This window comes from Arachis stenosperma, chromosome 6 (genome assembly GCF_014773155.1).
Source record: "Arachis stenosperma cultivar V10309 chromosome 6, arast.V10309.gnm1.PFL2, whole genome shotgun sequence".
Lineage (NCBI taxonomy): Eukaryota > Viridiplantae > Streptophyta > Magnoliopsida > Fabales > Fabaceae > Arachis > Arachis stenosperma.
The window spans coordinates 132,194,836-132,220,201 of record NC_080382.1 but is presented as its reverse complement, the minus strand read 5'-3'; the positions used below and the strand labels follow the sequence as shown (position 1 = coordinate 132,220,201).

General features: G+C 40.3%; 1 protein-coding gene and 2 non-coding genes across 3 annotated transcripts; all 3 read right to left on the bottom strand.

The window, feature by feature from the left end:
- Nucleotides 1–2,360: 2,360 nt before the first annotated feature.
- LOC130934658 (uncharacterized) lies at nucleotides 2,361–2,933 on the bottom strand. Its single transcript, XM_057864206.1, has one exon. The coding sequence runs from the start codon at nucleotides 2,931–2,933 to the stop codon at nucleotides 2,361–2,363; it is 573 nt and encodes a 190-aa protein (XP_057720189.1).
- A 5,833-nt stretch (nucleotides 2,934–8,766) lies between these two features.
- On the bottom strand, nucleotides 8,767–8,874 carry LOC130937900 (small nucleolar RNA R71). The gene has a single exon (XR_009069092.1). It is a non-coding gene; the product is annotated as a small nucleolar RNA R71 (small nucleolar RNA).
- An 8,382-nt stretch (nucleotides 8,875–17,256) lies between these two features.
- On the bottom strand, nucleotides 17,257–17,364 carry LOC130937261 (small nucleolar RNA R71). The gene has a single exon (XR_009068485.1). It is a non-coding gene; the product is annotated as a small nucleolar RNA R71 (small nucleolar RNA).
- Nucleotides 17,365–25,366: the final 8,002 nt, after the last annotated feature.

Below are 25,366 nucleotides of genomic sequence, written 5' to 3'. Positions count from 1 at the left end.
GCATAACAAAATAACCCAGTAACCACTCCGCTTCAAGAGTCCAGACGCCTAACGAGATGCCTCTCGACCTGCATCTAAAAAACAACAACATAGTATGGAATGAGAACCGGAGGTTCTCAGTATGGTAAAGGTGCCACACACATAATATATAAGGTCCTGGGAATGCCAAAGGCAATCCTAGAACGCCGACACTCAGAATATAGAGCTTAAAGTATTAAACAGAAGCCATAAAAGGTGGTTTTCTATGAGCATCTATACCTAACTTAACTTAATCATAATTCTAAATCTCATACTGTTATTCCTCCATACCTCCAACTCCATCATGTATTTTCACAGACAAATAGACAGATAAAGGCAAGCACAAGAAGGTTACAAATACTGCAGGTAACAAATACACATTTAACATGGCAAGTACATGTAGACACACCCAATTAAAGCACAAGCAAGTAATTCAAGTAATATGCATATGATGCATGCCTGTTCTATGGCTGATGAGGCTCATCTGTCGGTTATCCAGCCAACCCGACAAGTCTGAATTGCACTTAGACTGTCCCCCGACGTGCATCCCCAAGAGTCTATGCATAGCTTTATCTCAAATAATCAATATTGCTCAATGGGGGTAACATACTCGGGAATTTATATAGTGCTCGGTCACACTTACATCGTAGGGTCAACAGAGTATCGAGTATTCAACCTGGTACATGTGGTGGCAAGCCACGACACTTGATCCAGGGAATCTCGTATCTCAGATTATTCAAATTCATAAGCCATATAAATAATTCAATTATAATTTATCAACATCAACATCATTCTCAATCGCATCTCATTCATCATTATACGTCAATTATGTTCAATTTTTATCCTTCATTGTCACACCTCCCATTTCGTCCATCAATAGTTTCTATTCAAAACATAGTTCATTCTTTTCTAAATGAATCAAACTTAAAACATGCTCATTTTCTTAGTAACTCTAAATCAAACCATATAACTTTTGAATCTAAATCTTTTTAAATAATCATATAAACAAAATCTCTAATTTTTATAAAATTTCGGCAGTATCTCCTCTAAAACTCGGACTTTGCCACCCTTTTCGGGTCCAAACCTGCTTTCTGTTCAATCCAACATACCCTTCCTTATCATCATAACAATCACCACAATAAATCTACCTCAGATCAACAATTATACTCATACAAAATTCAAATCCAACAACCAAAATTCAACTAAGAATCATAGTTCACAAATCCTAGGCTCATAACACAAAATACCTCATTATCACAACAACTTCCACAATAATTATACCTCAAAATCAATAATTCACTAAATCACCGATTAATCCTCAAGCACCAAACCAACCATATTCATCAACAGGATACTAAATATTAAATATACACATGCAATCCAACTTATCCTATGGTCATCTAGCCTAAGTTTTAACAGAACATTATATATTAAATGCAAGAAACCTAAACCATACCTTGGCCGATTTCCACGTAACGACCAAAGCAAATTATTTAAAACCAAGGCAGCTCCTCAAAATTCAACAAACCCTAAGCTCAGCTTCCTCCAAGTTCCAATATTCACAATTTCAAACTCCAATTATTTATTCTCAACCTAGTACATATTTATAACACATATATACCCAATTTAATACTCAAAGCTCAAATTCAATGAAATTAAAATAAAATTATCGTATCCTCACCTTACCCAAGCTTCACATAAGCAAGAGTAAACGTTTTCCTCAAGCTAATTGGATCCTAAAACATCAGAAATCAAAGAAATTCAATATCTCCACTAATTTTTCAAAAATTGGGGAAGAAGAGGCTGAGATAAAATAGAGGGTTACCTATGAAATTGTTTCGGTAGAAATGTAGAGCTCGACGCAGTGAACGCATGGCCGCAAACGGTGCGGCGATTGGAGCTCGGACGGAGAAATTATGGAATTTGGAAAGTAGCGTAAGGGTTGGGAGTTTTTTCTAGTTTCTCCTCTCCTGGATGCTGAAAGCTTCGTGCTGCTGAAGTGGAGAAGAGAAAGGCTTTACGCTCACTTAAAAGGCTGGTCTGGTTGGACCGATGGTCCGATTTGGGCCAGGTTGAACCGGTTTAGCCTGTTCGGTCCAATTTTGGACCGATTTCTTCGAAATTGGTGTCAAAATTCTCGTTTCGATGAGATCTACCCTATTTTGATATAATATTCACATTTCTAATCCTCCTTATTAAAAACTAATTTATTGACTAATTATTTACTAATTTAACTGGGGTTTACATCCTACCCACCTAACAAAGAATTTTGCCCTCAAAATTCAAATTTAGTTACCTGCAAAGAGATGTGGATAGTCCTTTCGCATATCTGATTCGAGCTCCTAGGTATGTTCCTCGATACCAGCTCGACTCCAAGCTACTTTTACCAATGATACTTCCCTTCCTCGTAATCGTTTAACACTGGTGTCATCAATTCTTACTGGGGCTACTGGAAGTGTTAGATCTTCTCTTACTTGGATTGGTTCTGGTTCTAAAATATGACTTGCGTCAGGACTGTACTTCCTAAGCTGAGACACATGAAATACGTCGTGTAAATTCGAAAGATATGGTGGTAAGGCGATTATATAAGCCACTGGCCTAATCCTCTTCAGAATCTCAAAGGGTCCAATATAACGGGGATTTAGTTTCTTAGTCTTAATAGATCTTCCCACTCCAGTGGTTGGTGTAACTTTCAGAAAGACATGTTCTCCTTCTTCGAATTCCAAAGGCTTTCGCCTTTGATCAGCATAGCTCTTCTGGCGGCTTTGGGCTATAAGCATTCGACTACGAATCTTCTTTATCTGTTCAGTAGTTTCAGCTATCATCTCAGGCCCTAATAAACTTCTTTCTCCAGTTTCATACCAACACAATGGAGATTGACCATTCCTGCCATACAGAGCCTCATATGGAGCCATTCCAATGCTCGCATGATAGCTATTATTATAAGCAAATTCTATTAATGGCATATACCGATCCCAGCTCGCTGGCTGGTCCAAAACACAAGCCCTTAACATATCCTCCAAGGTCTGAATAGTTCTTTCTGACTGACCATCTGTCTAAGGGTGATACGCAGTACTCAAACTTAGTTGAGTCCCAAATGCACGCTGAAAAGCTCCCCAGAATCTTGATGTAAAGTGAGGATCCCTGTCAGATATAATAGTAGAGGGCACACCATGTAACCTGAAAATCTCTTTGATATACATTCGAGCCAATTCCTCCATTGTGTAACTTATTCGGATAGGAAGAAAATGAGCTGATTTTGTTAGTCGATCCACAACCACCCAAATAGCATCACAACCAGACCGGGTTCTAGGCAAACCTATTACAAAATCCATTGTAATACTCTCCCATTTTCATTGTGGAATCTCTGATGAGCGGATAATTTGTACCCTTTTTGGCAGTGTTTTTAGTATGTTTTTAGTAGTTTTAGTTGAGTTCTTAGTATATTTTTATTAGTTTTTAGTTAAAATTCACTTTTTTAGACTTTACTATGAGTTTGTGTGTTTTTCTGTGATTTCAGGTATTTTCTGGCTGAAATTGAGGGACCTGAGCAAAAATCTGATCCAGAGACTGAAAAGGACTGCAGATGTTGTTGGATTCTGACCTCCCTGCACTCGAAGTGGATTTTCTGGAGCTACAGAAGCCCAATTGGCGCGCTCTCAACGGCGTTGGAAAGTAGACATCCTGGGCTTTCCAGCAATATATGATAGTTCATACTTTGCCCAAGATTTGATGGCCCAAACCGGCGTTCAAAGTCACCCTCAGGAATTCCAGCGTTAAACGCCGGAACTGGCACCTAAATGGGAGTTAAACGCCCAAACTGGCATAAAAGCTGGCGTTTAACTCCAAGAAGAGTCTCTACACGAAATTGCTTCATTGCTCAGCCCAAGCACACACCAAGTGGGCCCGGAAGTGGATTTTTATGTCATTTACTCATCTCTGTACACCCTAGGCTACTAGTTTTCTATATATAGGACCTTTTACTATTGTATTTTCATCTTTGGACATCTAGTTCTTAGATCTTTGGGAGGCTGGCCTCACGGCCATGCCTAGACCTTGTTCTTATGTATTTTCAACGGTGGAGTTTCTACACACCATAGATTAAGGTGTGGAGCTCTGCTGTACCTCGAGTATTAATGCAATTACTATTGTTCTTCTATTCAATTCCGCTTGTTCTTTGTCCAAGATATCACTTGTTCTTCAACTTGATGAATGTGATGATCCGTGACACTCATCATCATTCTCACTCATGAACAAAGTGACTGACAACCACTTCTGTTCTACAAGCAACAAGGCTCTAGTGTTTATCTCTTGGATTCCTGATACACGATGCATGGTTGATCGCCTGACAACCGAGTGCTCGCCTGACAAACGAGCCAGCCATTCCGTGAGATCAGAGTCTTCGTGGTATAGGCGAGAACTGATGGCGGCATTCAAGAGAATCCGGAAGGTCTAACCTTGTCTGTGGTATTCTGAGTAGGATTCAATGATTGAATGACTGTGACGTGCTTCAAACTCCTAGCAGGCGGGGCGTTAGTGACAGACGCAAAAGAATCACTGGATTCTATTCCGGCCTGACCGAGAACCGACAGCTGATTAGCCATATGCTGTGACAGAGCATAGGAACATTTTCACTGAGAGGATGGGAGGTAGCCACTGACAACGGTGAAACCCTTGCATAAGCTTGCCATGGAAAGGAGTAAAAATGATTGGATGAAGACAGTAGGAAAGCAGAGAGACGGAAGGGAAGGCATCTTCATACGCTTATCTGAAGTTCCTACCAATGAATTACATAAGTACCTCTATCTTTATCTTTATGCTTTATTCGTATATCACTATACCCATTTGAGTCTGTGATGAGCGGATAATTTGTACACTTTTTGGCATTGTTTTTAGTATGTTTTTAGTATCTTTTGGTTAGTTTTTATTATATTTTTATTAGTTTTTAATTAAAATTCACTTTTCTGGATTTTACTATGAGTTTGTGTGTTTTTCTGTGATTTCAGGTATTTTCTGGCTGAAATTGAGGGATCTGAGCAAAAATCTGATCCAGAGACTCAAAAGGACTGCAGATGCTGTTGGATTCTGACCTCCCTGCACTCGAAGTGGATTTTCTGGAGCTACAGAAGCCCAATTGGCGCGCTCTCAATGGCGTTGGAAAGTAGACATCCTGGGCTTTCCAGCAATATATGATAGTCCATACTTTGCCCAAGATTTGATGGCCCAAACTGGCGTTCAAAGTCACCTACAGAAATTCCAGCGTTAAACGCCGGAACTGGCACCTAATTGGGAGTTAAACGCCCAAACTGGCACTAAAGCTGGCGTTTAACTCCAAGGAGAGTCTCTACACGAAAATGCTTCATTGCTCAGCCCAAGCACACACCAAAGTGGGCCCGGAAGTGGATTTTTATGTCATTTACTCATCTCTGTACACCCTAGGCTACTAGTTATCTATAAGTAGGACCTTTTACTATTGTATCAAAGAGACTTTTGGTAGCTATCTTCGTTTTCATGCTATCTTAGATCATTGGGAGGCTGGCCATTCGGCCATGCCTAGACCTTATGCTTATGTATTTTCAACGGTGGAGTTTCTACACACCATAGATTAAGGTGTGGAGCTCTGCTGTACCTCGAGTATTAATGCAATTACTATTGTTCTTCCATTCAACTCCGCTTGTTCTTGTTCTAAGATATCACTTGTTCTTCAACTTGATGAATGTGATGATCCGTGACACTCATCATCATTCTCACCTATGAACAAGATGACTGACAACCATTCTTGTTCTACAAGCAATCAAGGCTCTAGTGAATATCTCTTGGATTCTTTAATCGGAATCTTCGTGGTATAGGCAGGACCTGATGGCGGCATTCAAGAGAATCCGGAAGGTCTAATCTTGTCTGTGGTATTCTGAGTAGGATTCAATGATTGAATGACTGTGACGTGCTTCAAACTCTAACCTGCTGGGCGTTAGTGATAGACGCAAAAGAGGGATTCTATTCCAGTAGGAGTGGGAACCGAACCGGTGATTGGCCGCACTGTGACAGAGTGCATGAGCATTAGCTTTCACTGCGAGGATGGGAGGTAGCCACTGACAACGGTGAAACCCTACACGAGCTTGCCATGGAAAGGAGTAAGAAGGATTGGATGAAGGCAGTAGGAAAGCAGAGAGACGGAAGGGAAGGCATCTTCATACGCTTGTCTGAAGCTCTTACACCAATGATATACATAAGTATCACTATCTTTATCTTTTATGTTATTTTCGTTCATCATCATATACATTTGAGTTTGCCTGACTAAGATTTACAAGATGACCATAGCTTGCTTCAATGCTAACAATCTCCGTGGGATCGACCCTTACTCACGTAAGGTATTACTTGGACGACCCAGTGCACTTGTTGGTTAGTTGTGCGAAGTTGTGTAATGCCATGGAATTGAACTACCAAGTTCTTGGAGTTCATGACCAGGGATTATGAGAGTTGTGAAAAAGTATTGTTCACAATTTCGCGCACCAAGTTTTTGGCGCCGTTGCCGGGGATTGTTCAAGTTTTGAGCAAGCTTTTGGTAACAATGCCTGGGATTGTTCTAGTTTGGACAACTGACGGTTCATCTTGTTGCTTAGATTAGGTATTTATTTTTTTTCGAAATTCTTGAAGATGAATTCTAGAGTTTCATGATGATTTGTTGAAATCTGGCTGGCTGAGAGGCCATGTCTAATCTGATTGGACCGAGGTTTCAACTTATCACCACAAGAGCTTGTTGATTTTCATCAATTTTGCTTTTGGAGCAGTGATCCGCTAAGGCTTGGCTGACCTTTGGTCATGTCTAGTGTTTTGGACCGAAGCTTTCTTTGAAAGCTTGGCTGGCTGTGAAGCCATGTCTAATTCCTGGACCGGAGTCTTAGACTAGCATTGCACTGATTCCTGGAATTCTCATTAAGAATTTTGATGGCTTTTTCCACTTAATTTTCGAAAAATACAAAAAAATTACAAAATCATAAAAACCAAAAATATTTGATGTTTCTTGCTTAAGTCTAGTGTCTCATCTTAAGTTTGGTGTCAATTGCATGCATTCATTCATGTGTCTTATGGATCCTCAAGTAATTCTTGATGATTTTTGTGTTCTAATCTCTAAATTCTATTGACTTGAAGTATTTTGTGTGTCTCATATGCGTTCTCATATTGTTAGTGTCAGTAGTATACAAACTGCTAAGTTTGGTGTCTTGCATGCATTGTTATTTGATTCTTATTGCATTTTGATTATTAAAAATCCAAAAATATTTTTAATTTGTGTCTTTTCAAGTCAATGATACCAAGAATTGAAGATCCAAAACATGCTGCAGAGGAATTATACAGAAAAAGCTGAGCATTCAAAAATGCCCAGTGAAGAAGACAGACTGGCGTTTAAACGCCAGCCAGGGTGCCTGGTTGGGCGTTTAACGCCCAAAGAGGTAGCATTTTGGGCGTTAAACACCAGAATGTATACCATTCTGGGCGTTTAACGCCAGGATGGTGCTAGGGGGAGAATTTTGTTTTCAAATCATTTTTTTTCAAGTTTTCAAAGTTTTTCAAAATCAAATCTTTTTCAAATCATATCCTTTCAATCAAATGTTTTCAAAATCAATTTCTTTCCTTTTTCAAAGATACTTACTAACAATTAATGATTTGATTGAACATTTTTTGCCTTTTCTGTTAAGGAAGGTTTTATGTTTGAATCATATCTTTTCTTGTTAGGCAAGTCATTAATTTTCAAAATCAAATTTTTTTAAATCATATCTTTACAAATTGTTTTCAAATCATATCTTTTCAAATTGTTTTCAAATCATATCTTCTCAATCACATCTTTTTAATCACATCTTTTTTCAAATTAAGTTTTCAATCAAATCCTTTTGACTTCTAATTTCAAATCTTTTTCAAAAATCACTTGATTTCTTTTCCACTCTTATTTTTCGAAAATCAATTAAGTGTTTTTCAAAAATGTTTTCAAAATTTTCTAATTAATTTTCGAAAAGATTACTTCCCTCCTTCTCACATCCTTCTATTTATGGAGTACCACTCCTTCTCAATGCACAATTCGAACCTTATCTAATTAAAGTTCGAATTCTTCTTCTCCTTCTTCTTTCTATTTCTCTTTTCCTCTGACACCTTAAGGAATCTCTATACTGTGACATAGAGGATTCCACATTTTCTTTTTCTCTTCTCTTTCATATGAGCAGGAGCAGAGACAAAGGCATTCTTGTTGAAGCTGACCCTGAACCCGAAAGGACCCTGAAGAGAAAGCTAAGAGAAGCCAAAGCACAACTCTCTTTAGAGGACCTGACCGAATTCTTCAAAGAAGAAGAAGACATGGCAGCCGAAAACAACAACAATGCCAACAATGCAAGGAAGGTGCTGGGTGACTTTACTGCACCTACTCCCGACTTCTATGGGAGAAGCATCTCTATCCCTGCCATTGGAGCAAACAACTTTGAGCTTAAGCCTCAATTAGTTTCTCTAATGCAACAGAATTGCAAGTTCCATGGACTTCCAATGGAAGATCCTCATCAGTTCTTAGCTGAATTCTTGCAAATCTGTGACACAGTCAAGACTAATGGGGTAGACCCTGAGGTCTATAGACTGATGCTATTCCCTTTTGCTGTAAGAGACAGAGCTAGAATATGGTTGGACTCTCAACCTAAAGAAAGCCTGGACTCTTGGGAAAAGCTAGTCAATGCCTTCTTGGCTAAGTTCTTTCCACCACAAAGATGGAGTAAGCTTAGAGTGGAAGTCCAAACCTTCAGACAGAAGGATGGAGAATCCCTCTATGAAGCTTGGGAAAGATACAAACAATTGATCAGAAAATGTCCCTCAGACATGCTTTCTGAATGGAGCATCATAGGTATTTTCTATGATGGTCTCTCTGAACTATCTAAGATGTCCTTAGATAGCTCTGCTGGAGGATCTCTTCATCTGAAGAAGACGCCTACAGAGGCTCAAGAGCTAATTGAAATGGTTGCAAATAACCAATTCATGTACACTTCTGAAAGGAATCCTGTGAATAATGGGACTAATCAGAAGAAAGGAGTTCTTGAGATTGACACTCTGAACGCCATTTTGGCTCAGAATAAAATATTGACTCAACAAGTCAATTTGATTTCTCAAAGTCTGTCTGGAATGCAAAATGCACCAAGCAGTACTAAGGATGCTTCCTCTGAGGAAGAAGCTTATGATCCTGAGAACCCTTCAATGGAAGAGGTGAATTACCTAGGAAAGCCCTATGGAAACACTTACAATTCTTCATGGAGAAATCACCCAAATCTCTCATGGAAGAATCAAGAGAGACCTCAACAAGGTTTCAATAACAATGGTGGAAGAAACAGGTTTAACAATAGCAAACCCTTTCCATCATCTTCTCAGCAACAGACAGAGAGTTCTAAGCAGAATACCTCTGACTTAGCAATAATGGTCTCTGATCTAATCAAAACCACTCAAAGTTTCATGAATGAAACAAGGTCCTCCATCAGAAATTTGGAAGGACAAGTGGGACAGCTGAGCAAGAAAATTACTGAACTCCCTCCTAGTACTCTCCCAAGTAATACAGAAGAAAATCCAAAAGGAGAGTGCAAAGCCATAAACATGGCCGAATATGGAGAGGAAAGAGAGGAGGTGGACGCCACTGAGGAAGACCTCAATGGGCGTGTACCAACCTCCTCTGAGTTCCCCAATGAGGAACCATGGGAATCTGAGGCTCAAAATGAGACCATAGAGATTCCATTGGACTTACTTCTGCCTTTCATGAGCTCTGATGAGTATTCTTCCTCTGAAGAGGATGAGTATGTCACTGAAGATCAAGTTGCTAAATATCTTGGAGCAATCATGAAGCTAAATGACAAGTTATTTGGAAATGAGACTTGGGAAGATGAATCTCCCTTGCTCACCAAAGAACTGGATGACTTGTCTAGGCAGAAATTACCTCAAAAGAGACAAGATCCTGGGAAGTTTTCAATACCTTGTACCATAGGCACCATGACCTTCAAGAAGGCCTTGTGTGACTTAGGGTCAAGTGTGAACCTCATGCCTCTCTCTGTAATGGAGAAGCTAGGGATCTTTGAGGTACAAGCTGCAAGAATCTCATTGGAGATGGCAGACAACTCAAGAAAACAAGCTCATGGACTTGTAGAGAATGTTTTGGTAAAAGTTGAAGACCATTACATCCCTACTGATTTCATAGTCCTAGAGACTGGGAAGTGCATGGATGAATCCATCATCCTTGGCAGACCCTTCCTAGCCACAGCAAATGCTGTGATTGATGTTGATAGAGGTGAACTGATCATACAAGTGAATGAAAAATCCTTGGTGTTTAAGGCTCAAGGATATCCCTCTGTCATCATGGAGAGGAAGCATGAAGAGCTTCTCTCAAGACAGAGCCAAGCAGAGCCCCCACAGACAAACTCTAAGTTTGGTGTTGGGAGGCCACAACCAAACTCTAAGTTTGGTGTTGAACCCCCACATTCAAACTCTAAGTTTGGTGTTGGGAGGTTCCAACACGGTTCTGAGTATTTCTGAGGCTCCATGAGAGTCCGCTGTCAAGCTAATGACATTAAAGAAGCGCTTGTTGGGAGGCAACCCAATGTTTTATAGTTAACTATTTTGTTTTGTTATTTTATCTTTTTTGTAGGTTGATGATCATAAGAAGTCACAAAAACAATGAAAAAAGTAAAAACAGAATGAAAAACAGGAAGAAAAACAGCACACCCTGGAGGAAGAAGCTGCTGGCGTTCAAACGCCAGTAAGCCTAGCAGTTGGGCGTTTAACGCCCAGTCTGGCACCATTCTGGGCGTTTAACGCCAGAAAGGGGCACCAGACTGGCGTTAAACGCCAGAAAAGGGCTAGAACCTGGCGTTAAACGCCAGGAATGGGCACCAGCCCGGCGTTTAACGCCAGAAATGGCTCAAAACGTGAATTTTGATGCCATTTGGTGCAGGGATGACTTTTCCTTGACACCACAGGATCTGTGGACCCCACAGGACCCCACCACCACTCTCTCTCTTCTTCCCCCATTCACCAATCACCTCAATACCTCTTCCCCATAAACCCTTCACCTATCAAATCCCATCTTTCTCTTCACCACTCACATCCATCCTTCATAAATCCCCACCAACCTCACCCTTCAAATTCAAACCACTTTCCCTCCCAAACCCACCCATACTTGGCCGAACTCCTTCTCCCCTCTCTCCTATAAATACCCTTCTTCACTTCTTCATTTTCACACAACCTAAACACCACTTCTCCCCCTCTTTGGCCGAATACACCACCATCTCCCTCCTCCTCATTTCTTCTTCTTCTACTCTCTTCTTTCTTCTTTTTGCTCGAGGACGAGCAAACATTTTAAGTTTGGTGTGGTAAAAGCGTTGCTTTTTCATTTTCCATAACCATTTATGGCATCCAAGGCCGGAGAAACCTCTAAAAAGAGGAAAGGGAAGGCAAAAGCTTCCACCTCCGAGTCATGGGAGATGGATAGATTCCTCTCAAGGGTGCATCAAGTCCACTTCTATGAAGTTGTGGCCTTGAAGAAGGTGATCCCCGAGGTCCCCTTTTCACTCAAAAAGGGTGAATATCCGGAGATCCGCCATGAGATCCGAAGAAGAGGTTGGGAAGTGCTTACCAACCCCATTCAACAAGTCGGAATCTTGATGGTTCAAGAGTTCTATGCCAATGCATGGATCATCAAGAATCATGACCAAAGTGTGAACCCGAATCCAAAGAATTATCTCACTATGGTTCGGGGGAAATACTTGGATTTTAGTCCGGAAAGTGTGAGGGTGGCGTTCAACTTGCCTATGATGCAAGGAGATGGACATCCTTACACTAGAAGGGTCAACTTTGATCAAAGGTTGGACCAAGTCCTCACAATCATATGTGAAGAGGGCGCACAATGGAAGAGAGATTCAAGAGGTAAGCCGGTCCAATTGAGAAGGCATGACCTCAAGCCCGTGGCTAGAGGATGGTTAGAGTTCATTCAACGCTCAATCATTCCCACTAGCAACCGGTCCGAAGTTACTCTAGACCGGGCCATCATGATTCATAGCATCATGATTGGAGAAGAAATAGAGGTTCATGAGGTTATAGCCCAAGAACTCTATAAGGTGGCGGACAAGACCTCCACCTTGGCAAGGTTAGCCTTTCCTCATCTCATTTGTCACCTCTGTTATTCAGTAGGAGTTGACATAGAAGGAGATACCCCCATTGATGAGGACAAGCCCATCACCAAGAAAAGGATGGAGTACACAAGAGACCCCTCTCATCAAGAGATCCCTGAGATGCCTCAAGGGATGCACTTTCCTCCACAAGACTATTGGGAGCAAGTAAACACCTCCCTAGGAGAACTAAGTTCCAACATGGGACAACTAAGGGTGGAGCACCAAGAACACTCCATTCTCCTCCATGAAATTAGAGAAGATCAAAGAATCATGAGAGAGGAGCAACAAAGACAAGGAAGAGACATTGAGGAGCTCAAGCACTCCATAGGATCTTCAAGAGGAAGGAAGAGCCGCCATCACTAAGGTGGACCCGTTCCTTGATTTCCTTGTTCTTTATTCTTCTGTTTTTCGAATTTTATGCTTTATGTTTATCCATGTTTGTGTCTTGTGATCATTAGTGTCTTAGTGTCTATGCCTTAAAGTTATGAGTGTCCTATGAATCCATCACCTTTCTTGAATAAAAATGTGCTTAATTGAAAAGAAAAAGAATTACATGAATTCTGAATTTTATAACAGTTTAATTATTTTGATGCGGTGGCAATACTTTTGTCTTCTGAATGTATGCTTGAACAGTGCATATGTCTTTTGAATTTGTGGTTCATGAATGTTGGCTCTTGAAAGAATGATGAAAAAGGAGACATGTTGCTGAGGATCTGAAAAATCATAAAAATGATTCTTGAAGCAAGAAAAAGCAGTGAATACAAAAAAAAAAGAAAGAAAGCAAGCGAAAAAAAAAAACCGAAAAAGAAAAAAGGAAAAAAGAGAAAAAGAAAGAAAAAGAAAAGAAATAAAGTTGTGATCCAAGGCAAATAGAGTGTGCTTAAGAACCCTGGACACCTCTAATTGGGGACTTTAGCAAAGCTGAGTCACAATCTGAAAAGGTTCACCCAATTATGTGTCTGTGGCATGTATGTATCCGGTGGTAATACTGGAAGACAGAGTGCTTTGGGCCACGGCCAAGACTCATAAAGTAGCTGTGTTCAAGAATCATCATACTTAACTAGGAGAATCAATAACACTATCTGGATTCTAAGTTCCTAAAGAAGCCAATCATTCTGAATTTCAAAGGATAGAGTGAGATGCCAAAACTGTTCAGAGGCAAAAAGCTGAAAGCCCCGCTCATCTAATTAATACTGATCTTCATAGATGTTTTTGGAATTCATTGCATATTCTCTTCTTTTTATCTTATTTGATTTTCAGTTGCTTGGGGACAAGCAACAATTTAAGTTTGGCGTTGTGATGAGCGGATAATTTGTACACTTTTTGGCATTGTTTTTAGTATGTTTTTAGTATCTTTTAGTTAGTTTTTATTATATTTTTATTAGTTTTTAATTAAAATTCACTTTTCTGGACTTTACTATGAGTTTGTGTGTTTTTCTGTGATTTCAGGTATTTTCTGGCTGAAATTGAGGGATCTGAGCAAAAATCTGATCCAGAGACTCAAAAGGACTGCAGATGCTATTGGATTCTGACCTCCCTGCACTCGAAGTGGATTTTCTGGAGCTACAGAAGCCCAATTGGCGCGCTCTCAACGGCGTTGGAAAGTAGACATCCTGGGCTTTCCAGCAATATATGATAGTCCATACTTTGTCCAAGATTTGATGGCCCAAACCGGCGTTCAAAGTCACCTACAGAAATTCCAGCGTTAAACGCCGGAACTAGCACCTAATTGGGAGTTAAACGCCCAAACTGGCACTAAAGCTGGCGTTTAACTCCAAGGAGAGTCTCTACACGAAAATGCTTCATTGCTCAGCCCAAGCACACACCAAAGTGGGCCCGGAAGTGGATTTTTATGTCATTTACTCATCTCTGTACACCCTAGGCTACTAGTTATCTATAAGTAGGACCTTTTACTATTGTATCAAAGAGACTTTTGGTAGCTATCTTCGTTTTCATGCTATCTTAGATCATTGGGAGGCTGGCCATTCGGCCATGCCTAGACCTTATGCTTATGTATTTTCAACGGTGGAGTTTCTACACACCATAGATTAAGGTGTGGAGCTCTGCTGTACCTCGAGTATTAATGCAATTACTATTGTTCTTCCATTCAACTCCGCTTGTTCTTGTTCTAAGATATCACTTGTTCTTCAACTTGATGAATGTGATGATCCGTGACACTCATCATCATTCTCACCTATGAACAAGATGACTGACAACCATTCTTGTTCTACAAGCAATCAAGGCTCTAGTGAATATCTCTTGGATTCTTTAATCGGAATCTTCGTGGTATAGGCAGGACCTGATGGCGGCATTCAAGAGAATCCGGAAGGTCTAACCTTGTCTGTGGTATTCTGAGTAGGATTCAATGATTGAATGACTGTGACGTGCTTCAAACTCTAACCTGCTGGGCGTTAGTGACAGACGCAAAAGAGGGATTCTATTCCAGTAGGAGTGGGAACCGAACCGGTGATTGGCCGCACTGTGACAGAGTGCATGAGCATTAGCTTTCACTGCGAGGATGGGAGGTAGCCACTGACAACGGTGAAACCCTACACGAGCTTGCCATGGAAAGGAGTAAGAAGGATTGGATGAAGGCAGTAGGAAAGCAGAGAGACGGAAGGGAAGGCATCTTCATACGCTTGTCTGAAGCTCTTACACCAATGATATACATAAGTATCACTATCTTTATCTTTTATGTTATTTTCGTTCATCATCATATACATTTGAGTTTGCCTGACTAAGATTTACAAGATGACCATAGCTTGCTTCAATGCTAACAATCTCCGTGGGATCGACCCTTACTCACGTAAGGTATTACTTGGACGACCCAGTGCACTTGCTGGTTAGTTGTGCGAAGTTGTGTAATGCCATGGAATTGAACTACCAAGTTCTTGGAGTTCATGACCAGGGATTATGAGAGTTGTGAAAAAGTATTGTTCACAATTTCGCGCACCAGTCTGCCTGACTAAGATTTACAAGGTGACCATAGCTTGCTTCATACCAACAATCTCCGTGGGATCGACCCTTACTCGCGTAAGGTTTATTACTTGGACGACCCAGTGCACTTGCTGGTTAGTTGTGCGAAGTTGTAGTGATCACAATTTCGCCCACCAAGTTTTTGGCGCCGTTGCCGGGGATTGTTTTGAGTATGGACAACTGACGGTTTATCTTGTTGCTTAGATTAGGTATTTTTCTTCAGAGTTCTTAAGAATAAATTCTAGTGTTTCATGATGATCTGTTGAAGTCTGGCTGGCTGAGAAGCCATGTCTAATCTTATTGGACCGAGGTTTCAACCTATCATCACAAGAGCTTGTTGATCTCTATCAATCTTGCTATTGGAGCAATGATCTGCTAAGGCTTGGCTGGCCATTGGCCATGTCTAGTGTTTTGGACCGAAGCTTTCTTTGAAAGCTTGGCTGGCTGTGAAGCCATGTCTAATTCCTGGACCGGAGTCTTAGACTAACATTGCAATGATTCCTGGAATCCAAATTGAGAATTTTGAAACTTTTATTTTCTTTTCATATATTTTCGAAAAGCACAAAAAATTACAAAATCATAAAAACCAAAATATTTTATGTTTCTTGTTTGAGTCTAGTGTCTAATTTTAAGTTTGGTGTCTTGCAATGCATTGTTTATTTGATCTTGGTTCTATTTTCAAGTCAATAGTACAGGGAACTGAAGATTCAGAACATGCAGCAGAGGAATTACACAGAAAAAGCTGGGCGTTAAAAACGCCCAGTGAAGAAGGACAGACTGGCGTTTAAACGCCAGCCAGGGTGCCTGGTTGGGCGTTTAACGCCCAAAAAGGTAGCATTTTGGGCGTTAAACGCCAGAATGGATACCATTCTGGGCGTTTAACGCCAGGATGGCACAAGGGGAGGATTTTGTTTTCAAATCAATTTTTTTCAAGTTTTCAAAGTTTTCAAAATCAAATCTTTTTCAAATCATATCTTTTCAATCAAATGTTTTCAAAATCAATTTCTTTCCTTTTTCAAAGATACTTACCAACAATTAATGATTTGATTGAACATCTCAAGTATATTGCCTTTTCTGTTGAGAAAGGTTTAATGTTTGAATCATATCTTTTCTTGTTAGACAAGTCATTAATTTTTAAAATCATATCTTTTAAAATTGTTTTCAAATCATATCTTTTCAATCATATCTTTTTAATCACATCTTTTTCAAAATAGCTTTCAATCAAATCTTTTTGACTTCTAATTTCAAAATCTTTTTCAAAAATCACTTGATTTCTTTCCCACTCTTATTTTCGAAAATTAATTAGTGTTTTTCAAAATGTTTTCAATTTCTTTAACTTAATTTTCGAAAATTCTCTTCCCCTCTTCCCACATCCTTCTATTTATGGAGTATCACTCCTTCTCAATGCACAATTCGAACTCTCTCTAATTAAGTTCGAATTCTTCTACCTCCTTCTTCTATTTTTCTGTTCTTCTGACACCTCAAGGAATCTCTATACTGTGACATAGAGGATTCTACATTTTCTTGTTCTCTTCTCTTTCATATGAGCAGGAGCAGAGACAAAGGCATTCTTGTTGAAGCTGACCCTGAACCTGAGAGGACCTTGAAGCGAAAGCTAAGAGAAGCTAAGGCACAATTCTCTATAGAGGACCTAACCGAATTCTTCAAAGAAGAAGAAGACATGGCAGCCGAAAACAACAACAATGCCAACAATGCAAGGAAGGTGCTGGGTGACTTCACTGCACCTACTCCCGACTTCTATGGGAGAAGCATCTCTATCCCTGCCATTGGAGCAAACAACTTTGAGCTTAAGCCTCAATTAGTTTCTCTAATGCAACAGAATTGCAAGTTTCATGGACTTCCATTGGAAGATCCTCATCAGTTTTTAGCTGAATTCTTGCAAATCTGTGACACTGTCAAGACTAATGGGGTTGACCCTGAAGTCTACAGACTTATGCTATTCCCTTTTGCTGTAAGAGACAGAGCTAGGACATGGTTGGACTCACAACCTAAAAAAAGCCTGGACTCATGGGAGAAGCTAGTCAATGCCTTCTTGGCAAAGTTCTTTCCACCTCAAAAATTGAGTAAGCTTAGAGTGGAAGTCCAAACCTTCAGACAGAAGGATGGAGAATCCCTCTATGAAGCTTGGGAAAGATACAAACAATTAATCAGAAAATGTCCTTCTGACATGCTTTCTGAATGGAGCATCATAGGTATTTTCTATGATGGTCTCTCTGAACTATCAAAGATGTCTTTGGATAGCTCTGCTGGAGGATCTCTTCATTTGAAGAAGACGCCTACAGAAGCTCAAGAGCTGATTGAAATGGTTGCAAATAACCAATTCATGTACACTTCTGAAAGGAATCCTGTGAACAATGGGACTAATAAGAAGAAAGGAGTTCTTGAGATTGATACTCTGAATGCCATTTTGGCTCAGAACAAGATATTGACTCAACAAGTCAATTTGATTTCTCAAAGTCTGTCTGGAATGCAAAGTGCACCAAGCAGTACTAAGGATGCTTCATCTAAAGAAGAAGCCTATGATCCTGAGAACCCTTCAATGGAAAAGGTGAATTACCTAGGAGAACCCTATGGAAACACCTATAATTCTTCATGGAGAAATCATCCAAATTTCTCATGGAAGAATTAAGAAAGACCTCAACAAGGTTTTAATAACAATAATGGTGGAAGAAACAGGTTTAGCAATGGCAAGCCTTTTCCATCATCTTCTCAGCAACAGACAGAGAGTTCTAAGCAGAGCCACTCTGACTTAGCAACCATGGTCTCTGATCTAATCAAAACCACTCAAAGTTTCATGACTGAAACAAGGTCCTCCATTAGGAAATTGGAGGCACAAGTGGGACAGCTGAGCAAGAAAGTTACTGAACTCCCTTCTAGTACTCTCCCAAGCAATACAGAAGAAAATCCAAAAGGAGAGTGCAAGGCCATCACCATGGCCGAATTTGGAGAGGAAGGAGAGGAAGTGAACGCCACTGAGGAAGACCTCAGTGGGCGTGCACTGACCTCCATTGAGTTCCCCAATGAGGAACCATGGGAATCTGAGGCTCAAAATGAGACCATAGAGATTCCATTGGACTTACTTCTGCCTTTCATGAGCTCTGATGAGTATTCTTCCTCTGAAGAGGATGAGTATGTCACTGAAGAGCAAGTTGCTAAATACCTTGGAGCAATCATGAAGCTAAATGACAGGTTATTTGGAAATGAGACTTGGGAGGATGAACCCCCTTTGCTCACCAAAGAACTGGATGACCTGTCTAGGCAGAAATTACCTCAAAAGAGACAAGATCCTGGGAAGTTTTCAATACCTTGTACCATAGGCAACATGACCTTCAAGAAGGCTCTGTGTGACTTAGGGTCAAGTGTAAACCTCATGCCTCTCTCTGTAATGGAGAAGCTAGGGATCTTTGAGGTACAAGCTGCAAGAATCTCATTAGAGATGGCAGACAACTCAAGAAAACAAGCTCATAGACTTGTAGAGGATGTTTTGGTGAAGATTGAAGACCATTACATCCCTGCTGATTTCATAGTCCTAGAGACTGGAAAGTGCATGGATGAAACCATCATCCTTGGCAGACCCTTCCTAGCCACAGCAAAGGCTGTGATTGATGTTGATAGAGGAGAGTTGATCATTCAAGTGAATGAAGAATCCTTTGTGTTTAAGGCTCAAGGATATCCCTCTGTCATCATGGAGAGGAAGCATGAAGAGCTTCTCTCAAATCAAAGTCAAACAGAGCCCCCACAGTCAAACTCTAAGTTTGGTGTTGGGAGGCCACAACCAAACTCTAAGTTTGGCGTTGAACCCCCACATTCAAATTCTAAGTTTGGTGTTGGGAGGTTCCAACATTGCTCTGAGAAAATGTGAGGCTCCATGAGAGCCATCTGTCAAGCTACTGACATTAAAGAAGCGCTTGTTGGGAGGCAACCCAATGTTATATTTTATCTATTTTCTTTTGTTATTTTATGTTTTTTGTAGGTTGATGATCATGAGAAGTCACAAAATCAATTGAAAAAGCAAAAACAGAATGAAAAACAGGAAGAAAAACAGCACACCCTGGAGGAAGAACCCACTGGTGTTTAAACGCCAGTGAGGCTAGCAATTGGGCGTTTAATGCCCAGTCTGGCACCATTCTGGGCGTTTAACGCCAGAAAGGGGCACCAGACTGGCGTTAAACGCCAGAAAAAGGCAAGAACCTGGCGTTAAACGCCAGGAATGGGCACCAGCCCGGCGTTTAACTCCAGAAATGGCTCAAAACGTGATTTTGAAAGCCATTTGGTGCAGGGATGACTTTTCCTTGACACCACAGGATCTGTGGACCCCACAGGATCCCCACCAACCCCACCACTCTCTCTCTTCTTCACTCATTCACCAATCACCTCAATACCTCTTCCCCAAAAACCCTTCACCTATCAAATCCCTTCTTTCTCTTCACCACTCACATCCATCCTTCATAAAACCCCACCTACCTCACCCTTCAAATTCAAACCACTTTCCCTCCCAAACCCACCCATACATGACCGAACCATAAGCCCCTCCTCTCCTATATAAACCCTTCTTCACCCCTTCATTTTCACACAACCTAAACACCACTTCTCCCTCTTTTTGGCCGAAACACAAAGCCATTCCCTTCTTCCTCATTTCTTCTTCTTCTACTCTCTTCTTTCTTCTTTTGCTCGAGGACGAGCAAACCTTTTAAGTTTGGTGTGGTAAAAGCATTGCTTTTTGTTTTTCCATAGCCATTTATGGCATCCAAGGCCGGAGAAACCTCTAGAAAGAGGAAAGGGAAGGCAAAAGCTTCCACCTCCGAGTCATGGGAGATGGAAAGATTCATCTCAAGGGTGCATCAAGACCACTTCTATGAAGTTGTGGCCTTAAAGAAGGTGATCCCCGAGGTCCCTTTTTCACTCAAAAAGGGTGAATATCCGGAAATCCGACATGAGATCCGAAGAAGAGGTTGGGAAATTCTTACCAACCCCATTCAACAAGTCGGAATCTTAATGGTTCAAGAGTTCTATGCCAATGCATGGATCACCAAGAACCATGATCAAAGTGTGAACCCGGACCCAAAGAATTATCTTACTATGGTTCGGGGGAAATACTTGGATTTTAGTCCGGAAAGTGTAAGGTTGGCATTCAATTTGCCCATGATGCAAGGAGATGAACACCCTTACACTAGAAGGGTCAACTTTGATCAAAGGTTGGACCAAGTCCTCACAGTCATATGTGAAGAGGGCGCACAATGGAAGAGAGATTCAAGAGGCAAGCCGGTTCAATTGAGAAGGCATGACCTCAAGCCCGTGGCTAGAGGATGGTTGGAGTTTATCCAACGCTCAGTCATCCCCACTAGCAACCGGTCCGAAGTTACTCTAGACCGAGCCATCATGATTCATAGCATCATGATTGGAGAAGAAGTGGAAGTTCATGAGGTTATAGCCCAAGAACTCTATAAGGTGGCGGACAAGTCCTCTACCTTAGCAAGGTTAGCCTTTCCTCATCTCATTTGTCACCTCTGTTATTCAGTTGGAGTTGACATAGAGGGAGACATCCCCATTGATGAGGATAAGCCCATCACTAAGAAAAGGATGGAGCACACAAGAGACCCCTCTCATCATGAGATCCCTGAGATGCCTCAAGGGATGCACTTTCCTCCACAAAACTATTGGGAGCAACTGAACACCTCCCTAGGAGAACTGAGTTCCAACATGGAACAACTAAGCGGTGGAGCATCAAGAACACTCCATCATCCTCCATGAAATTAGAGAAGATCAAAGAATCATGAGAGAGGAGCAACAAAGACAAGGAAGAGACATTGAGGAGCTCAAGCACTCCATAGGATCTTCAAGAGGAAGAAAGAGCCGCCATCACTAAGGTGGACCCGTTCTTTAATCTCCTTGTCTTTATTTTCTGTTTTTCGAATTTTAGTGCTTATGTTTATCTATGTTTGTGTCTTGTGATCATTAGTGTCTTAGTGTCTATGCCTTAAAGTTATGAATGTCCTATGAATCCATCACCTTTCTTAAAAGAAAACTGTTTTTATTACAAAAGAACAAGAAGTACAGGATTTCGAATTCATCTTTAAAACTAGCTTAATTAGTTTGATGTGGTGGCAATGCTTTTGTTCTCTGAATGTATGCTTAAACAGTGCATATGTCTTTTGAATTTGTTGCTCATGAATGTTAAAGTTGTTGGCTCTTGAAAGAATGATGAAAAAGGAGACATGTTACTGAGGATCTGAAAAATCATTAAAAATGATTCTTGAAGCAAGAAAAAGCAGTGAATTCAAAAAAAAAAACCGAAAAAAAAAGAAAGAAAAAAAGAAAGAATAAAGTTGTGATCTGATGAGCGGATAATTTGTATACTTTTTGGCATTGTTTTTAGTATGTTTTTGATATCTTTTAGTTAGATTTTAGTACATTTTTATTAGTTTTTATTTAAAATTCACTTTTCTGGACTTTACTATGAGTTTGTGTGTTTTTCTGTGATTTCAGGTATTTTCTGGCTGAAATTGAGGGACCTGAGCAAAAATCTGATTCAGAGACCAAAAAGGACTGCAGATGCTGTTGGATTCTGACCTCCCTGCACTCGAAGTGGATTTTCTGGAGCTACAGAAGCCCAATTGGCGCGCTCTCAACGGCGTTGGAAAGTAGACATCCAGGGCTTTCCAGCAATATATAATAGTCCATACTTTGTCCAAGATTTGATGGCCCAAACCCGCGAAGCAATCCGGCCTCAGGAATTCCAGCGTTAAACGCCGGAACAGGAATAAAAGTTGGAGTTAAACGCCCAAACTGGCATGGGAGCTGGCGTTTAACTCCAGAAAAGGTCTCTACACGAATTTCCTTGATTGCTCAGCCCAAGCACACACCAAGTGGGCCCGGAAGTGGATTTTTATGTCATTTACTCATTTCTGTACACCTTAGGTTACTAGTTTACTATTAATAGGACCTTTTACTATTGTATTAGTAGACTTTGGTAGCTATCTTCACTTTTATGCTATCTTAGATCTTTGGGAGGCTGGCCATTCGGCCATGCCTGGACCTTATGCTTATGTATTTTCAACGGTGGAGTTTCTACACACCATAGATTAAGGGTGTGAAGCTCTGCTGTACCTCGAGTATTAATGCAATTACTATTGTTCTTCTATTCAACTCCGCTTGTTCTTTATCTAAGATATCACTCGTTCTTCAACCTATGAACAAGGTGACTGACAACCATTCTTGTTCTACAAGCATTCGAGGCTTTAGTGAATATCTCTTGGATTCTTTAACCGGAATCTTCGTGGTATAGGCAGGACCTGATGGCGGCATTCAAGAGAATCCGGAAGGTCTAAACCTTGTCTGTGGTATTCTGAGTAGGATTCAATGATTGAATGACTGTGACGTGCTTCAAACCCTGAGGGCGGGGCGTTAGTGACAGACGCAAAAGAATCACTGGATTCTATTCCGGCCTGATTGAGAACCGACAGATGAATTCCGCTATGACCGTGACAGGGGCATATGCAATCGCTTTCACTGAGAGGATGGGAGGTAGCTGCTGACAACAGTGAGACCCTATACGAGCTTGCCATGGAAAGGAGTAAGAAAGGATTGGATGAAGGCTGTAGGAAAGCAGAGAGACGGAAGGGAAGGCATCTTCATACACTTGTCTGAAGCTCATACACCAATGATATACATAAGTATCACTATCTTTATCTTCTATGTTATTTTCGTTCATCACCATATATATCTGAGTTTGCCTGACTAAGATTTACAAAATAACCATAGCTTGCTTCAATACTAACAATCTCCGTGGGATCGACCCTTACTCACGTAAGGTTTATTACTTGGACGACCCAGTGCACTTGCTGGTTAGTTGTGCGAAGTTGTGTAATGCCATGGTATTGAGCGCACCAAGTTTTTGGAGCCATTACCAGGGATTATGAGAGTTGTGAAAAAGTATAATTCACAATTTCGCGCACCAAGTTTTTGGCGCCGTTGCCGGGGATTGTTCATGTTTTGAGCAAGCTTTTGGTAACATCAGAGCCAAGATCCGGCAACAACATCAAATTTTTGGTGTTATTGCCCGGGATTGTTTAGGCTGGACAACTGACGGTTCATCTTGTTGCTTAGATTAGGTATTTTTTTCGAAATTCTTGAAGGTGAATTCTAGAGTTTCATGATGATTTGTTGAAATCTGGCTGGCTGAGAAGCCATGTCTAATCTGATTGGACCGAGGTTTCAACTTATCACCACAAGAGCTTGTTGATTTCGTATCAATCTTGCTGTTGGAGCAGTGATTTGCTAAGGCTTGGCTGACCTTGGTCATGTCTAGTGTTTTGGACCGAAGCTTTCTTTGAAAGCTTGGCTGGCTGTGAAGCCATGTCTAATTCCTGGACCGGAGCCTTAGACTAGCATTGCACTGATTCCTGGAATTCTCATTAAGAATTTTGATACTTTTTTTCACTTAATTTTCGAAAAATACAAAAAAATTTGCAAAACCATAAAATCCCAAAAATATTTCTTGTTTGAGTCTAGAGTCTCATCTTAAGTTTAGTGTCAAATGCATGTTTTTGTTATATTTTTCGAATCCATGCATATATTTCTTTGTTTTGATCTTTGAATTCTATTGACTTGAAGTATTTTGTGTGTCTCATATGCATTTTCATGTTGTTAGTGTCAGTAGTACACAAACTGCTAAGTTTGGTGTCTTGCATGCATTGTTAATTGATTCCTTTTGCATTTTGATTATCAAAAATCCAAAAATATTTTAATTTGTGTCCTTTCAAGTCAATGATACAAAGAATTGAAGATTCAAAACATGCTGCAGAGGAATTATACAGAAAAAGCTGAGCATTCAAAAATGCCCAGTGAAGAAGGCAGACTGGCGTTTAAACGCCAGCCAGGGTACCTGGTTGGGCGTTTAACGCCCAAAAAGGGTGCATTTTGGGCGTTAAACGCCAGAATGTATACCATTCTGGGCGTTTAACGCCAGGATGGTGCAGGGGGAAGATTTTGTTTTCAAAATCAAATTTTTTTTAGTTTTTCAAAATCAAATCTTTTTCAAATCAAATCTTTTCAATCAAATGTTTTCAAAATCAATTTCTTTCCTTTTTAAAAGATACTTACTAACAATTAATGATTTGATTGAACATCACAAGATTGTTACCTTTTCTGTTGAGAAAGGTTTGAATGTTTCAAATCATATCTTTTCTTGTTAGGCAAGTCATTCATTTTTAAAATCATATCTTTTCAAATAGTTTTCAAATCATATCTTCTCAATCACATTTTTTTTTAAATCTTTTTAACCACATCTTTTTCAAAACAGTTTTCAATCAAATCTTTTTAATTTCTAATTTCAAAATCTTTTTCAAAAATCACTTGGTTTCTTTTCCACTTTGATTTTCGAAAATCAATTGATGTTTTTCAAAAATGTTTTCAAAGTATTTTAATTAATTTTCGAAAATCTTCTTCCCTCCTTCTCACATCCTTCTATTTATGGAGTACCACTCCTTCTAAATGCACAATTCGAACCTTATCTAATTAAAGTTCGAATTCATCTTCTCCCTCTTCTTTCTATTTCTCTTTTCCTCTGACATTTCAAGGAATCTCTATACTGTGACATAGAGGATTCCACACTTTCTTGTTCTCTTCTCTTTCTTATGAGCAGGAGCAAAGACAAAGGCATTCTTGTTGAGGCTGATCCTGAACCTGAAAGGACCTTGAAGAGAAAGCTAAGAGAAGCCAAAACACAACTCTCTTTAGAGCACCTGACCGAATTCTTCAAGGGAGAAGACATGGCAGCCGAAAACAACAACAATGCCAACAATGCAAGGAAGGTGCTGGGTGACTTTACTGCACCTACTCCTGATTTCTATGGGAGAAGCATCTCTATCCCTGCCATTGGAGCAAACAACTTTGAGCTTAAGCCTCAATTAGTTTCTCTAATGCAACAGAATTGCAAGTTCCATGGACTTCCAATGGAAGATCCTCATCAGTTCTTAGCTGAATTCTTGCAAATCTGTGACACAGTCAAGACTAATGGGGTTGACCCTGAAGTCTATAGACTGATGCTATTCCCTTTTGCTGTAAGAGACAGAGCTAGAATATGGTTGGACTCTCAACCTAAAGAAAGCCTGGACTCATGGGAAAAGCTAGTCAATGCCTTCTTGGCAAAATTCTTTCCACCACAAAGATGGAGT